The sequence below is a fragment of the Polyergus mexicanus genome, unplaced genomic scaffold (assembly GCF_030449975.1).
Source record: "Polyergus mexicanus isolate NDT 795.1 unplaced genomic scaffold, iyPolMexi1.0 SCAF_1, whole genome shotgun sequence".
NCBI lineage: Eukaryota > Metazoa > Arthropoda > Insecta > Hymenoptera > Formicidae > Polyergus > Polyergus mexicanus.
The window spans coordinates 2,478,662-2,495,707 of NW_027223321.1; the positions used below are offsets into that span (position 1 = coordinate 2,478,662).

At 40.7% G+C, this 17,046-nt stretch overlaps 1 protein-coding gene across 7 annotated transcripts in view; it reads right to left on the reverse strand.

Annotated features, from left to right (window-relative positions):
* The window catches only part of Hnrnp-k (Heterogeneous nuclear ribonucleoprotein K), an 84,134-nt gene that overhangs the window by 37,341 nt on the left and 29,747 nt on the right, over nt 1–17,046 (reverse strand). For all 7 annotated transcript variants that reach the window (XM_070316281.1, XM_070316272.1, XM_070316316.1 and 4 more), the window contains 3 exons: nt 16,919–16,968; nt 5,802–5,917; nt 2,277–2,333 (listed from right to left, as the gene is read on the reverse strand). In XM_070316281.1, coding sequence (XP_070172382.1) covers nt 2,277–2,333; nt 5,802–5,912 — 168 coding nt within the window. In that variant the 5' untranslated portion in view covers nt 5,913–5,917; nt 16,919–16,968. The remainder of the gene's footprint in view (nt 1–2,276; nt 2,334–5,801; nt 5,918–16,918; nt 16,969–17,046) is intronic.

Here is a 17,046-nt window from a genome sequence, read left to right on the forward strand (position 1 = left end):
TAATGGTCGACGAATAGTGTCACATTTATATCGAGGATAAAATATATAAATTTAAAATCCTCTCTCGATTCTATCAAACTAATTAAACGTTCATTATTATACCAATAACTGATACGATCGTATTCGCTTTCGCCGAATCAAATCGCATTAATTAAAAACAAAAATTACTAGAATCAATAACGCGAATAATAAATCTCAATCCGATTATATTATGCGTTCAACATCCATCAAATTTTAAAAAATATCGAGAGGCAGGATCTTCTCAAATTGTTTTATAATTAAAATTGTTCTCCCCTTCTATCAATTATCATTCCCAAAGTACTGTATCCATCTCGGAGCACGCAGTCGCATGGAATCTCGCTGTTTCAGCGATATCTCGCAACGTTCTTCCATTTATACTAGAAGCCGCAAACTGTGTCCTGTCGAGAGAAGGGCGCGCTCGTGTCGACGGGTGTTAAGACGCGGAGAGTATCTCAAAAAAAAAAAAAAAAAAAAAATCGAGGGACGTGCGTGCGCACGGTAACGTTACGATAAACTGACTGGACGTGCGGCTTCGTCTTCGACGCGTGTCGAATCGAATGACAGAGGTGCACGCGTGTGATTTGCGATGACGTCATAACCGCACGATTATTATAAAGCCCCGATATTAACGCGATTAACCCTCTGTCCCCGCGCCGAGTGCACTTTAGCAGCTCGCAGGCTAAAACTGCACATCCGAAACCCCTCCTTTAAGGCCCTTATCGTGACCCTGGGAGATGATAACGCAAGTAATATAATGATATAATCGTATATCGCGGACTTTATTAACGATTACGAAGACACGCACTACAAAGGACACGATTACATGATTGCCCCCCTCCCCCCTCCTTGCAATTACTTTTTGGCGGGGGTGTGTTTTATCGATATGTTATCGCGGAAAATCGAATTGCATGTACGATAAATTCAAGTAACAATGTACGAGAAAAATCGGTGGATATCTTTATAGAGATCGTGAAAAAGAGGCAAATATTCTATAAACTATATGATCTTTTCGTAAAAAAATTTAATCGTGCTATCACCATCCTCATGATATCCGCCGATTTTGCAACGATCTGTAGAGATGCAATGATTCATTCTCGAGTCGACTAATCGGTCGAATTGATTGCGAGTCGCAAGATTAACAAAAATAACTCTAACTCGCGAAATGTTACGATGTACTGGACATTCGCGTATTCATTTGGTTCAAATCCCGGGCGACAAATCCCGATCGTATGTTGAAAAACACGAACGTTCAGAGACTCGGACTCGTAATCTAAATCGCGACATTAACGTTGCACAGAGACCGAGCGCGATGCGCGATCGATCGGATCGCGTAGACGAAGACGAGAGAGGATTCGTCGATCTCCCCCACATCGACGAGTAGAAGGACGAGCTCTCTCTTGTCATCGATCATCGCGAACGTGCAATTTTCGTGCTTTTAAGATACGGCGGGTGAAAATAAAAATCGAAGCGAACGAAGCTACCATCCTTGTAACCAAGAAATAACGAATGTCTCATGAAATATTGATACGGCGCGAGATATACGACAAAAGCCGTCCCCCGTGTTTCGGGAACCAAATGCATAATGAAGCTCGTACTGTGGGAATCATCGTCTTTGGAGAACGAGACGAGCGCCTGGCCAAACAAATTTTCGCGATAAAGTCTTTTACACGCAATAATTCTCTCTCTTTGTCATGCTTCGTTCTTTACACAAATTATATAAATCTCCGTATCAACCCTCTACCGCTCTGTGTACCCCTTTTAATCGTATAAACCATAATTATTTTAATTAGATTCAAACGATGTTAAAAGGCTCAAGGGGGCTAAAGGGTTAATTACGTTACAGGCACTCGTGTCATCGATCCGTAGACGGTACGCGAGAAAAGTAAAATACAAGCGGCAATTTTTTAATTAATATGACAATAATAGCCGTTTAAGTCATTGCCGGAAAAATTGATAAACGGAATAAAAAATGACTCTCAATCAACTAGAAATCCGACATAGAATTAAAACTAAAAGCGCAAACGTAGTCAAAAGATCGGAAAAACGCGTCGCTTTATAGTAGTATACAACAGTATGCATTTTAAATTGTACTGCTGGGACAATTTTTACGATCTTCCGCTCGATTATTTATACGATCCTTGTCTTCCGCTATCTTTTTTGTGTTTGCTCGTAACAAGGAGCTTCGCGAGAAGACAGACAAAGACAGGAACGAAATTGCAGCGAAACTACGAACGAATCGAAGCGCAAAAGCTTACCTGACTTCTGAGTTTGGTGATGTTTTGGCCACCCTTGCCGATTATCGAACCGGCAACCTGTAACGAAGGATAATACAGCATAATTAAAAAATAAGATAATTATAGAAGCAAATAATTCAAAAATCTTTTAAAATTTCGAAGAATAAAATTTTTTCAATTTAATAAATAATAATATAATATTAAACAGCATTTGTGTAATACCTCGCGATGAAACTTGCGTCAAAACCTGACGTACCAATCCAATTATGATTAAAACATCTTCCGTCAAGATTACGGTCAATGATACATTTATACGATCCTCGGCCTTTACGACGTTATTAATTAAAGAAATATGTCGCCGAGGGCGCATTCAGCAACGGTAAATGTTTAATTGGCGGAAAAATTTGGAAGCGAGATAATCCGCCTCAGGAAATTTACAAGGATGAAATACGGAAATTCCGTTCTGCCGTCACCGGGATCCACAGTTGTGTGCATCAACTTCTCGCTTTCTCTAGAAAGTCCCGTTTGATGGGCGCGATAAAAATTTTACGTTCGCTCCTCTAGTTGGATTTTTGATTTTTCCGCGGTTCAAACTTCCGGCATTGTAGCCGCTTGCGAAAACAACGACTTGTTGTTGTTTCTCGTAAACCACGAAATGATTGAAGCTTACTTAATGGAACGGAATGCGATATATATCGCGAGGATATCGAATTTTGACAGCATCTGCAATGTCGCGTGATCGATCTTATACGGCTGGTTTCAACGGCTAATTAAATAAGCTCTAACATTATTTGGCAATTAACGCTTTCTCCTGCGAGAGAAGGCGCATCAAGGACGCACTCGGATGCGCACGAAAGCAGCAATGTATTATATTATGATATGATGTATTGATGTTGGAATGCGGCTACGCAGTCATCTTCATTCCGACGATGCAACGTATTCGTTTTCGCGCTCGACAAAATAGAAATTCGCAGATGGAAAGAATAACGAGCACAGCTTTCAAAAAAGAAAATCCAATTTTACGAGAAAATTCAAAAAATTATAACATTTAATTTAAATAATTTTTGTTCGCTGTCTAAATTTAAACGAGTAGAATTAATTTTCGAAAATTGGTCTACTTTTCATTTATATATCTTTTACTTTTTATATACGATAAACTTTTTGTAGAGAATGATCGATTCTTTAACGAATGATTTGGACCTAGCTCTCTAACAATTGTTTAAATAATCATAAACAATTTATAGTCATTTAAACAATTTGTAGCTATATTTTTTTGTATTTTTCCTTTGATTTGTGAATAATAAAATAAAAATGAAAAATGACCTAGTTCTTTTATTTTAACTTCTTAAAATGAATTAGAACGATAAACCAAGGTAACTTGTTATTTGTCGAGATACTTTTCCATATACTCTCCAAAGTTCATAATTTTTTGAATTTTTAAACAACTTTCCCTTGTAAGACATTCCGCGCGCATACACGTATAGTTTGTTGGCGCAGAGAGATTAAAGTTATAAATTCCGCAACTTTCTACGAAGGCTACGGTATTGGAAATGCTCTATCGATCGTCCCTGACACACCGTGCATTAATGACGGCACGCGATGATATCGTCGATTACGTAGCGCGACGTCGTTCGTGCTCGACCGCCTGAATCGCAATAAGGCGCCGATTAAATCGCACCGGCACGCATCGTAGTACACACATTGTTGTCGTCCATTAGGAAATTAAGGCGCGATCTTGCTCAGGGCCATTCGTTAATGATATCACGTGCAGCGCGTCGCGCTGAGTCGCGTCCGAGTCCCGTATCATCAAGCCAAGAGGCGAACGTGCGTCAAATAATTTTCGCCAACTTCTCTCCTTCGTTATCCTTCGGCATCTCACGGATGTTGGCGATAATTAAGCTCTAATACAGCTACGAAAATTTCAACTCGCCCGCTCGTCGAAATATCGTTTCACGCGACGCATGCTGTTTTTGAACGCTCGCGTGTCGACGGCACATAATACATACATATCCGCACTCCCACGATCGGTCACTCAATTTCATTAAGCTTATTAACTCGCGCGATGCGCAAACGGTTTGTATCGCGATGAGTCGTTGCTATGAGAGAATCATCCCTCGAAAACTCCCGAAGATACGCCGAGCAAAATGACGGAGAGATACGAAAAGAAAATGTTTCGCGATAAAATCTTCTGCGGCGTCTTCCTACGAAGATACATCGAACAAAGAAAGCGCAAGAAGCGAGTGCTCCCTTCGATATTCTCAATGCTACAATCAATCACTACCGAGCGAAAGGAGGTGCGGATAGACCTCGATTCATGATATTACTTCTCTCCCGATGCCCTCGAAAGCAGACTCAACGGCCGCTGCAATCGCGATATTCGCCTCCCGCGTCTCATTGTATCGCGGAGGAAACGATGGCGCAAGAAAATATCCGCCCAACCGAGAGAGAGAGAGAGCGAGAGAAAAAGAGAGAGACATCCGGTCTGGCGATATAATAAAGATGGAAGCTCGTAACGCTGAGGCAACTGAGAGACGCGTAACGATTGCCTTCAAAAGATCGTGTGTACGATTTCCTCCGTTACTCTACCGAAAGAGGCTTGAGATTTTTTTTATACAGATTCGCCGCGGGATTTCCCGCGATGGAAAGAAAGTAGAAACTGATAACGGTTCGCCGAGCGTGGCGACAATGACCGGAAGAATCCCGGCTGTTCTATCGACGCAACGAACGTGCCGGAGGTGGTCTCGTGTTGCGCATATGGCTAGACGGTAACGATACAAGTCAAGACGACGAAAACAGCCAGGTCGAACACGCGTGACTGGAAAATACAGTGACCCAGTATGACATGTGGGAAGCACGTCCCCGATCCACATTCTGCACCGCAATATACATTACGTGCTCGTGGAGAAGAAACGGGGAGGGGGGGGGTCGCCGACGACTGTCAACTTTAGGCTTCCGATTCGGAGAACACGTAGACGTGAATGTGTTTCCGTATTATTTAAGAAATATTTATATAAGAATGTAAACATTAACCCACCAATATTATTCGCAACCACGTTATTTCCCAAGAAAAGATCTCCAATTAGAAAGTTTTAAAAAAATTATACTGAACTTTGAGAATATGTAAATTAGCAAGAGAAATAAGTAATATGCTATTTTTGTTGCCTGCAAATTCACATTCTAAGAGAATAAAATTAACTTTTGAACACTGGGATATTTTTCATACTTACTATAAAAGATATTCGCGAATGAAAGAAGATTAAAAAAGTTTCATAGAGAAAATTTATTTCTTTTAATTTAGCGTTCGTAACGTTGCGCAAATGCTTAAAGAATTGTAAATAATTTATAAATAATTAATTATTTTCTCCTGTCGTGTTTGTGAAATAAAAACGAAAAACTTGTTTATCTATTTATCACATATTGCCAAAATTTCGCAATTTTTCATTTTCTCGTTGATACCTCGTCGATACCTCGTTGGTTCCACATACCTCGAAGCTTAAAAATTTAATTTGACGATATCGCGGCGATACATGGATCGACGACACTCACCTTACTCGGGATGAGAAGACGGAGCTCATCGTCACCCTGTCGATAACGCTTGTGGGGACTCGTTGGACCTCCGGAACCTGTCATAGCGCCAGCCTCGGCTTCTCTCTTCATTATTCCTGAAACAGATGGAAATTCCTCGTCAGGTAATGCGTCTTTTGTATCTCGCGTCTCGCGAAACTCGTTCCGCGGATGAAAACAACGAAGCCGATGCTGTTTAACGTGATATCGTATAATCGGGCCGCGGAATTTCTCGTAATTTCGAACAAAACGTCGTCTCCGGTGGCGCACAAAGCACGGAGCGCTTGCCAGGATTATGGCTCGTAAAGCCGCGATAAATTAACATACGCTCCCGATCTCGTTGACAGTCGCGGCTCCCTTGACGAAAACGCCGGATAAGAACAATAAAAGACGTCGTCTCGTAAAGTGGCTTTCCCATGACATCGACGTTATTAAGGCGAACAAGGCGATTTAACGGCCAATGAATTATGATGCCTGGAGCGCACAGTCTAATCCAGGTCTATAACGCTTGCCAATGCAAACGAATTTAACTACAGAGCGTCCTGCGAAAAGTAGATCGATGATTTTCTCGAGTGAAAAATTCTATTAAATAATAGTAATTAATATTCTTAAGTCTCTTTGAGAAAACTGGTTTTTAAACGTTCGAATACAAGTGAAAGGAAAACACAGAGCTCGATCGAGTTAACGAAAGGAATCGCGTTTGATTGCCGATCAAGCGCATCGGAAATATCTACGGAATGATAAACCCGACGGGGATTGGAATTTAATTATTTCTACTCTCGCGCGCCGCCATTGCCGCTCGAAAATAGAAGCGACGATTAATTCTCTCCGCGCCAGCCACCGATAATTCTTTCTTACGTACGTCGGTATCCTTCGCAGGGCGCGCACGCCGCCCAAGATTCATTCCTTAATTAGAGATTTAGCGCAGTTTCTCCAAGTGTGGCCGCGGGCGTAAACGCAGACTGTCATTAATCTCTTCATTTTTTTTTCTCGAGACATGAAAGGCTAAATTGTTAATACATCGATTCTCGTTTATTAATACGAGATTAAACGCTCTTATTAAAATGTAACAGATATCGGGAATAAATCAAGAAGATATCAAATATCAAAAACGCAAAGCGTACAACAACCCTTTATAAATACGCATGGCAAAGAAATTGTTTTTGTTAAATAAAAATAAAATAGAATTCAATCGAAAACGGAATTATATTCGTCGACCCGTTCCCTTGAGATCGTATAATTATATGCCATATTATTGATAAATTTATTGACAAGTCAAATCTCGATGGAGTATCGATGCAAAGAGATTATGCATATAAATTGACGCGATAATCACTGTTTATCTGCTCACCAGTCCGGAATGTTTACTATAATACGATTGAATTGCGAATAATTAATTACATAATCAGTCTGTTTGATCAAAGAACAGTGAAGCTAACCACACAATGGCGCTCGATTCTACGGTAATCACTAATCACACATACGCGATGTATCCCCGTAATACCGCCAACCATAAGCTTTATCAACCGAAATTCACATACGAACGACTCGTATCTTCGACGTAAGTACATTCGAACAGACAAATTACTCGTTTCGAAATTACTACGTTGATCGTGTCAGATTGCGAAGCTATCATCGCGGGAAGAAAACGAAACGAAAACTCGTCGCTGGCTGCCGACCGATTATTTGTCGGCGTGTAACCGGTGATAGCGCGACGCGTTCAGCATAGAAATCGCGGCTACATGCGTCGCATACAAGACTATACCTGGCAATAGGAACATCATAATATAAAGTTATAGGCAGTTACATGAGAATGCAGAGAGAAACTTGTGCGCTATATATCTAGCAAGGTAGCGTATCGTGCGTGTGTGTGTGTATATCAACGTCGTTAATTACGTTGTATACAGAATGAATCACTAAATCCTTATTTTAAAATCATTAATTTTACATATTAACTGCAATGCAAAGTTTCACTTTTGCGTCGAATGCCCACTTCGATACCAAACAGTCTGGAAAATAAAAATTTCATATCTTATTCAGTTTTAGAAATATTAGCCTTTAGTGATTCACCTTGTATATATACATATATATATATATATATATATATATATATATATATATATACATGTTATATAGCTTAAAATTCTCTTCTCCCTCCCTCTTTTTTTTTCTTCCGGCTTTCTTAATAAATATATTTTTATAATAAATAAAACATCAATTAATTTTATTTTATCTATTTTTTTTAATAAATTTCTTTTTACTTCCTCGATAAAACTAGATTTTTTTAAATATAAGTTAATTTTTTTTTTGTTATAACTACAAACTAATTTTACACGTTACGCCTATAAAATTATTTAAGTTTGTAATTTTCATCTCAGGCGAATGTACAGATTCTCATTGCCTCACGACGATAGTTTGATCATTTAATAATTTTCTGAAAATCCTCGGATTACCTTCTTACAATTCTGCACATTTCCACGAGACGTGGCGTAACGTTAACCGCAGTTTTATAACCGCGACGTGGCGGTAAAGCGCACTCTTTGTACTCGGCAAAATATGCAAACCGAATATGCAAACGAAAGCGCGCCAACTGAACTAGGTCGTATTCGTTGTATTCGAGACCGAAGCCGATTATAATGCACGCAACCATATATGACGAAAGAGCTGAATCGGTTTTAATCGTTTTCTCATGTCGGACGATCGCGGTATATAACGGTAAAGCATGCGCGAGTTAAATACAATATTTGTCTAGATAGCGGTGAATCCATCTCAAATACAGACCATCAAAAATAATTATTCAACTGTGAACACATCGGTTGAAAAAAATAGTACTGCTTTATTAGACACACAATAGACGTGATAAAGGTCAGCTATGTCTGCTGGAACTGTTGCCTACTAATTGGCAATCACAGATTCGACCAGTCACTCTACACGTTGATTACAAGATTCTTTTTAATAAGATTTTTCACTTGTGTGACAAGGCACTCTGTCTGATGCCGCGGGCGAATAAAACCGCTCGCCGAACTTGTCATTAAATTGTACAAATAATTTATATATATATAAAAAAAGCCTCTTATATAAATATCTTTATTTTCTATTTTGGATATCATTTTGCCCACTTTCATACATGAATAATTGATCGAGCTGTACGCAAATAATTTTATTTTACTTATAATTCCACTGATTACTAAATAAGTATATGGATATAAGTTGTCATGAAAACTTTTCAGCACACAATTTGCATTATTCTTAAATAAGATATATTCGTAAATAAGAGCGACGAACGTCTGTCAATTATTTATAGTCAAATAACAGTGAATGTCAGTTCGATCGATCAATTCGCAGGATCGTAAAAAAACGCGGAAGGATTCACTGGCAATTATTTTCCTGCCAAAGAAAAAGAGAGAAAAGGAGAGAGAGAGAGAGAGAGAGAGAGAGAATCCTAATGCATCGCGAAGGAAGATTGAGGGTACGTCCCGGGGTTAATAACAATGTCGGCGGGATGCAAATGGAAATTAAAGCGACGCGGTGGTATCTAGATGCCGCGTGTGCATACGCACGCGATGAAAAAGAAGGACGGCGGAATCGATATTACCCAGTAGATACCGGGACACACGCGACGTTAATAATTTACCGCAATGATTCCGCAGCGAAAGGGCGCACTTCCGATTCGCGGCCGACTTATCCCTCATCCTTCTTTCCCGTTACGAGGCCATGAATAATCCCGACAAGATTGCACAAAAAAATATCCCCGACGAATGGCGTATATAAGTCAGAAATATTGTCTGTACACATCGCCATTATCACAAAAATTACCTTCTAAAGTGCGAAATACCTCCTTGTCGTAACTTCTGCTTTTCGCGCATAGGTAAGCGCGTCGCAACCTTAATATTCCCGAGAATTAATTAAAACAGCACGCTCGTTGATTTAACCATCCGAGATATAATGTTTAATAAAATGGCTATTGTGTCGAGCATCGTTTATGAAATTATAATTTTTTACCTCGCGTCTACATACAATACGCTCATCGATCCAGTGTGGGTGCGTGACCGCGCTTCTCGTGACGCGAACCAAAAAGGTCTCCCAGCCACTCTCGAAGGCAAAGGGGGTTTGTTCCGTCGAGCTTCGTCGCGCAAGAAAAATCGAATGACAAAATGATAGAGCGCGCTCGCGCGTGCTGGTCGATTGTGTATGCGTGCACGTGTTGCCTCGCTCGTACGTAAAGAGAAACAAGAAGAATAAAGAGAGAGAGAAAGAAAAGGGGGAAAAAATCGACAAAGATACGGACAGGGCGAGGCATATCAAGAGGAGGGGGCTAGAAAAAAGGGCGCCGCGAAGTCTATCGGTAGCGTGAGGCGCCTGAAAGTCCACTCTCCCCAGGAGTGCAGCGACTAACTAGTCCATAACCAGTCCGCACGCTAGTCCACAAGTGATATAGCGGTACGTGAGAGAAGAAGAAGAAGAAGAAACGAGAAGGCGAACGACCAAAGGGAGATGGTAATTAAATCCTTCGATACGCGATGCTCCATTTTGATAATGCGATCATTACGCGGTGTTGAACCCTTTTCTCGATTGTACCTCTTTGTTTCTCAGCGATTCGATAATTTGAATCGGTGATTTCCTCGTGATTTACTTTACGAAAGCTCGTTCGCGAGTCTTTTCGGCGCCGTTCATATACGATGATCAATTCGTTACGATTGAATTATCCAATCAATTCGTTCGATAGAAAACAAGAGTCCCTTTAATATTATTATATTATAATAGAAACATTGTCAAATATTTTAAATGCGAACATCGCGTATCAATCTCTTTCGAGTAAAGATTTTAGGCTTACTATCTAATTCTAATCAATCAACGAAATCTCGCTTGGACGCATTGTTACCATGTGCTCCTTAATCGCGTATCACGAACTACGGTCGATTAAAACAAGTAGATGCCATAGTAACCTGATTAAGCAAACCATCGTTTGCAAAGTTTGGCAAGGCATGCCGGATGAAATGTAATTAGTTCGACGTTATAACGCCGTGCTCATGCTTTCGCTGACTGTATGAAACTATGTCCAAATCTATGCCACAGTAAAATGTCCCGGAATTAATTAAAGATATAAGAGGATGCCAAATAAAGACAGAAGGGAGAAGGGAAGCGAAGCATCTAACAAACTTAGGGAGTGTATCGAAAGTGATATCGCCGAATTAAGTGATCTCGACCAAAGTATTTCAATTTTCCGAAAAGTTCGGTGAAAGAGAAGAATCGCAGGAAACAAGTCGCGGCGCATGTATCCGAGACAGAGATTGTTTCTCCGGCGCAGATATAATGGCGCCTTCCGTAGCTATATATTGTTCAAGTAATTATTTCGTCGCCGCGCACAGAGAAACGGTAAATAATTATGACGATGGGGTGTCGCGACGCTGACGATCCTACGGTCGCGAAAATATCGAATATTGATACTTTCGTTGCCCGAGAAATACGTGTCGATACTTCTCTCCGAGACTCGCGATATCATAAAAAAATTTATTTTTTTCAGGTAAGATATCAATAAAAAATTAATTAATTAATTAATTAATTAATTTTAAAAAAAAACCGGAAAATAGACGTTCATATATTTTCTTCTTAACTAGAATCTCCCCCCCGGAAAAGGGTCGAGACACGATAAAGCGCGCGGGAGATTGAAGAAAATTCATACGCGGCGGTTTACAAACGACGGATTGTCCGCGAGGACGAGGAAAAGTGCCGTAAAAGAGGGAAAAAGGAACGAGGGGATCACGACGCGGGGAAAGAAACTACTCGCTCGCAATACTAAGCTAGAACAAGTCGTGCACCGGACAGCGGAGCCCCATAAATCCGAGTCGACGAGTTGCAAGGAAAGAAGCTTGTTTACCGTTCTTGCCTCCTATACCTCTCATCTGGCTTCTCCTTTCACTCTACGCGCGCGTTTCCCGCCATCTCGTGCCTCTCCTTCCTGTTTCCTCTATCACGGCCCCCAATGCCGATTCCCACGGGGCCTTCCGTAATTTCGTAAACTGCCCCGGTCGCATTATACCATCGATCGATTTATCCCTGATCTACAAGTCAAGGGCCGGTAACCTCGAACACGTAACGACGGCTCTCTCGTGACGAGACGCCGTAGCGTGTTTTTTCTCATACAAGGAAGACAGCATTCTTGAGTTTCCCTCCATTATATCTCCCGTTCATAAAAAAAAATATTCATAAAGAGTATTCTAAGAAAAAAAAGTCTTCCTCGAGATGATTTTACCTTAGATTTCGTTTTATAACTTCAGTTCTTTCCTTTCTCTCGACGATCCTCGTTCTCGGGAAGAAGGGAAAAAAAAAAAAAAAAAAAAAAAAAAACGTGCGGTCTGCAACATCCATCTGCGTTTCAATAAATGGCGAGTCCGAGTAGATCGAGATGATGGGTGTTGCGCGAGGATCAGAAAATTGTCATCAGACTGTGTAACGGGGCGCGGAAGTAAAAAAAGAGAACCGGTCAGTAACCGCCACATAACTGCGATGACGAACGTAATGCTGGCGTTAGTAACCAGGCGCGCGATGTACAACATAAAAGCGTTACCCAGTACGCGCTATTCGCGGTTCGAGGTACCGTAAAGCGTGGTCGTCGGAAAGAGAAGCTCGTTTACTGTTTTTCCCCACCGTGTTCTTGCGGCTTTTCTAACTCGCGATGGCTCTACTCCCGGGATTTTCAGCATCGCCCATTTTCTTTCTCTCACCGCGCGGACCAAAATATTTTCCTCCGTTTTAATTCGCTCGTTCGAGTACCTTAAAACGATAAATTTTTGCAACTTTCACGCAGAAAGAAAATCAAGCTTATTTGCGTAAATAGCGTATACAAAATGAACCGTCGTTATTTTTTTTAAATACAAATTTAATGCGCAACGAAAGCATAATATTGATCGAAAAATACTCTGAAAGAACGAGAAACAGTGAATTAATTCGCGGCAAAATGTCGCACATCGATTGAACGGATAAAAGAAGCTTATTTAACATCATTCTATATTAAACATTCGTCTTTGTTTCCAGATATCTCCGGAAATCAAAGTGTTTTTATATTTTTAATTATTATTTATCTCCTTCTCGACACATTTATATCGCGATACTGCATTGATTCTATTCTGTCATAATTATCTCAATTTCAACCCTGATTAGACATTTTCCAAATATAAACTCCGATTAAATAAAAATACTGAAAATCCTTTACATCATTTTTTTACTCCCTGTGTAAATCCTTGTGTACAAGACGAGAAAAAAACTTGCTAATGAATTGCATAAATAAGGCATGTAATGCATCGGTTGAACAGCATTATTAAGAGCAAAATAAAGTCGATCGGTCGCGGGCACAACCACGTGGAAATTAGCATGAATATGGATGAGCGTTGCGATGCGTGCACATACTTTGCTCGCGATCGCAAGCCGAGCATAATGTTCGACTTGAGCGAGTGAAAGGGGGATGAGAGGGAGCCGACGACGGTGGCGGTGGCGAAACTGGCAGGTGAACCGCGAGATTATTGGTCGAGACTAAACGGAGTTGGCTTGGAAATTTGACTTTTGACGTCAGTATGAGAGACGCGTCTGCTAATGCGCACACTGTCCGCTTCTTCCTCGGGATCCTCGAAATAGAATGATTAACGCCGCCGAACGCGCCTGTAAATTCGACACCCGGTATGCGGGACAAACGTCGCGTCGCGTCGCTTACGGTACTTTCGGACTGTTCGATACGTTACGCGCGTCGCCTACAAAATGCTCCGCATCCTCGCTGAAAAGGAACACGCCTGTAAAGAAATATGCAAAGTACGGACAGACAAGAAGATTGGAAAGCCGGAAGCCGTTCGCGCGCTCACCGACAGGCGTTGTAACACATGGTAACAACGTAGCTAAATAGAGAGTTTGTGCCGCAATCTTCTTTGCGTGAAAAAAGTGTCAAACGAACAAAAAAAAAAAAAATGGCCGCTAAAAAGATATTCGACCCATTCGCGACCGGTCTCGAAATTTCTTTAACCGATTACGGAGAAACGTGGAATAATTAAAAATATAAAAAAATCAGCATTAAATAAATATACATACATTGTCGGAACTTCGATGTTATTACTTGAACATCAGCGAGACCAGATCAACGATTAAATGGCAGGCGATGGTTGTAACACGAATACTGTCTGTAGACAGGCGTATCCTATCAAAGCTAATATTAATTCGTACACCGTGTAAAGACATTTCACTAACGACGATCTATTTATGGCATTTAGATACAGTAACTTTAACCGGATTGTCTCCCCTTGTACTTGGTATAAATTGAGTTAAGCTTTGTGCCAGCCAATATCGGCACAAGATGGCATACAAATTGATCGTGTAATATAATCACGTTTTAAAGATTCAATATAATATCGATGAGGAGAACGATTAAGTGTATTCGATGCACGATTAACTCTCTTTCCAATAGAATACACACACAGAATACAATACGGGGAAAAAAAAAAAAAAAAAATGTAGATATCTTCAACGAAAATAATATCGTCTAATTTTATGATATAAAAATAATTTTTTTTTCTTTTAATCTAAATTATTTACGATAATATTAATTCATGTTTGGTAAAGCAGGATTAAAAATGGGTGATTTAGCCGCTTATTACAATAATCAATAGAATTTCCTTCATCGCTAACGAACGTATCTACTCTCTGTGAGACGAAACAGAAATCGATCGCTGTGCACGCATTTCTGCGGTTGATGGGTTCAATTATTCCCATAAGGCGAGTATCTAACGAGCTTCTACAGTGCATTCTCGTCCGTTCGTCCATCTATCCACCTACCCACCCATCCATCCATCTATCCATCTATCCATCCGTCCGTTCGTCCAGTCGGCCAAGCTTAAAATTAGACTCTATGAAACGAACAAGCCGGAAGCTCGAGCGAGCTAGCACCAAATTTATTTAGCGCGAGTGCAAATTCCATCCCGTGTTGGCAAAATTCATTCATTTACTTGCTCTTCCTCTCTCGTTCCCCCCCCCCTCTCTCTCTCTCTCTCGCGATAGCTATTTACAAAATTGCTGGTAAAATTTTCCTAGGATGCAAAAGAACAAACGATGACCCGGCACTTTCCCGCGAAAGTCTTTATTTATCTCGATGACCGAAGCTGTTGTTGGAAAGAAATCTCCTCGCGCACGTTTGTTTAGTTTGTTCCGGAATAATACGTTTTACGCTACGTCGCAAGCGTTTTGTTAGACTGCGACTTGATTAATGTTACGTAATATCTATTATGCTTCGTTTTCAAACGAGAACGCGGGTTTGACGTTAAAGAGTTTGGCGTTAATTGCACCGGGGGCGCGTTGTTTGCAAGAATTTTCGCAATTAAATTTGAGAAGTATATTATTTTACCGTGCAGAACTTGTCGCGCGTATCTCGATGAGAGATTGTGATTAATTCTTAATCTTCCATAAAGATGATTGCGATGTGACACACAGTTCGCTCGATATCTATTTGTCGTAACAATTATTTATTCAAGAATTTTATCGATAATAATTTCGAAATGTTCTGCGACGAGAGACGCCGTATGAAACAAATGCAACTCATTGGCCAAAAGTTCCAACAGATAAAACGAGACGGAGGATGGCGATTAGAGGGTTAACAGCCGACCTATAATGCATTTCCCGCCATGCTGTCGTAAGCCGAAAGTCGCGTTTGTGAAAACGTGCCGAAGCTAAGCGTCAAGCTAGTCGCAGTTGAACAAGAATAGTAATTAGTGGGAAATACGATCTTTAACTCGGCGTCATTCGTAGGCCGCAGTTGTAACGATAGAAAGAGAAGCGGACAGTTTGTAAGATTATCGGCTATTAGGAGTGGGCGGAAAAAAACGTTCGCTTTTCTCAAAATGATAGCAATCTAGACGATTTGTCGAATTTATCATACTTTAATTAATTATGTAGAATCTTCGTATTTTTAAATACGAAGAAACGTGCATGCTGATCAGCGCTAAATATATCTCACGTATCTTATAATATACATCGCGCAATATGATGGAGTTGCGTAAACATCGTGAAACCACCGAGCGATATTATTCCATAATAAGAACTGATTCATTCAACGTCGCGTCAAGTATCTCGTTTCGTAGCATTAGGTTAACCCTTTGCGGTCGACATAGTGGTTTATGACGATGGACATGCCGATAGCTGCGAGAGGAAACGTATCAGTGAGTATCACGCAAAGAGATACGACGAAATAATGATCGCCGCGAGATAGAATATATGACGATGCGTGATTTTTAATCTCTGCGAGCCATTCGTTTTCATTGTCTGGCATTCCAGGACACCGGCTCGCGGCGGCGCGTAATGGAAATGCGAGACAGGAATGAAAGATGAGCGAGACGCGCGAGGTAAGTAATCGCGTTGCTGCACACGTGGAATCGCGATCAAATTTTCATTTTTTTCTAGTGGAAAAAATAAAGATGGAAAAGGAGAAAATATGTTATAGATTCGAAGAAAAAAAAATAAATAAATAAAATGTAATAAATAAACGGCTAAAAATATTTGAGAATTCGTTATCGAAGAAAATGTCAAACGCGATATTTTTTTTTCTCCCCGAAAAAGAAAGAAGTTAAATGTACATACAGTTCAATTCATCCGATTTAATTCGATTGTCGAGAATTTAGATTAGAATCGCGATGTCCGGTAAGATTTGAGAACCGTTGCCGCTGCGGCGCAGGGCCGAGAGAAGACGATGCGCGCGAAGGATAAAGGAAGGCGCAACAACAATATTGTCCTGCGCCTGCCACACGCGACCAGGGGGTAACGTCCTGTTACACCAGTCTGACCACTTTGCGTCCCTCTTTCCTAACGCTTCTCCATCGTACGCGCGCGTGGACCGTCTTACTTTGCACCGGCTTTGGTTTCGCCTTCACCGCGGGAAAACGTCGCGACCTGCTTTTCGCTAATCTTATGTCGCCCGCGGCGACATAGCCGCGATAAGAATATTTCCGAGAGTCCTTCTTTCTTTTCACGAGCCGCGCGAGGAAATATCGTATTAGCGATCGTGACGCGAAATTCGCAAAAATCTGCGAAAGAAATATTTATTATCGAAAGAAACAATTGTTACTTACCGATAATGATGTTCGCCTTTGCAGCCTCCGCGATGAACCAATACTAAGACCTGCACACAATCAATATAATTGCGAGTTAGCTCTCGTCTAATACACGTGTGTGTGATATTATAATTAGTAATATTATA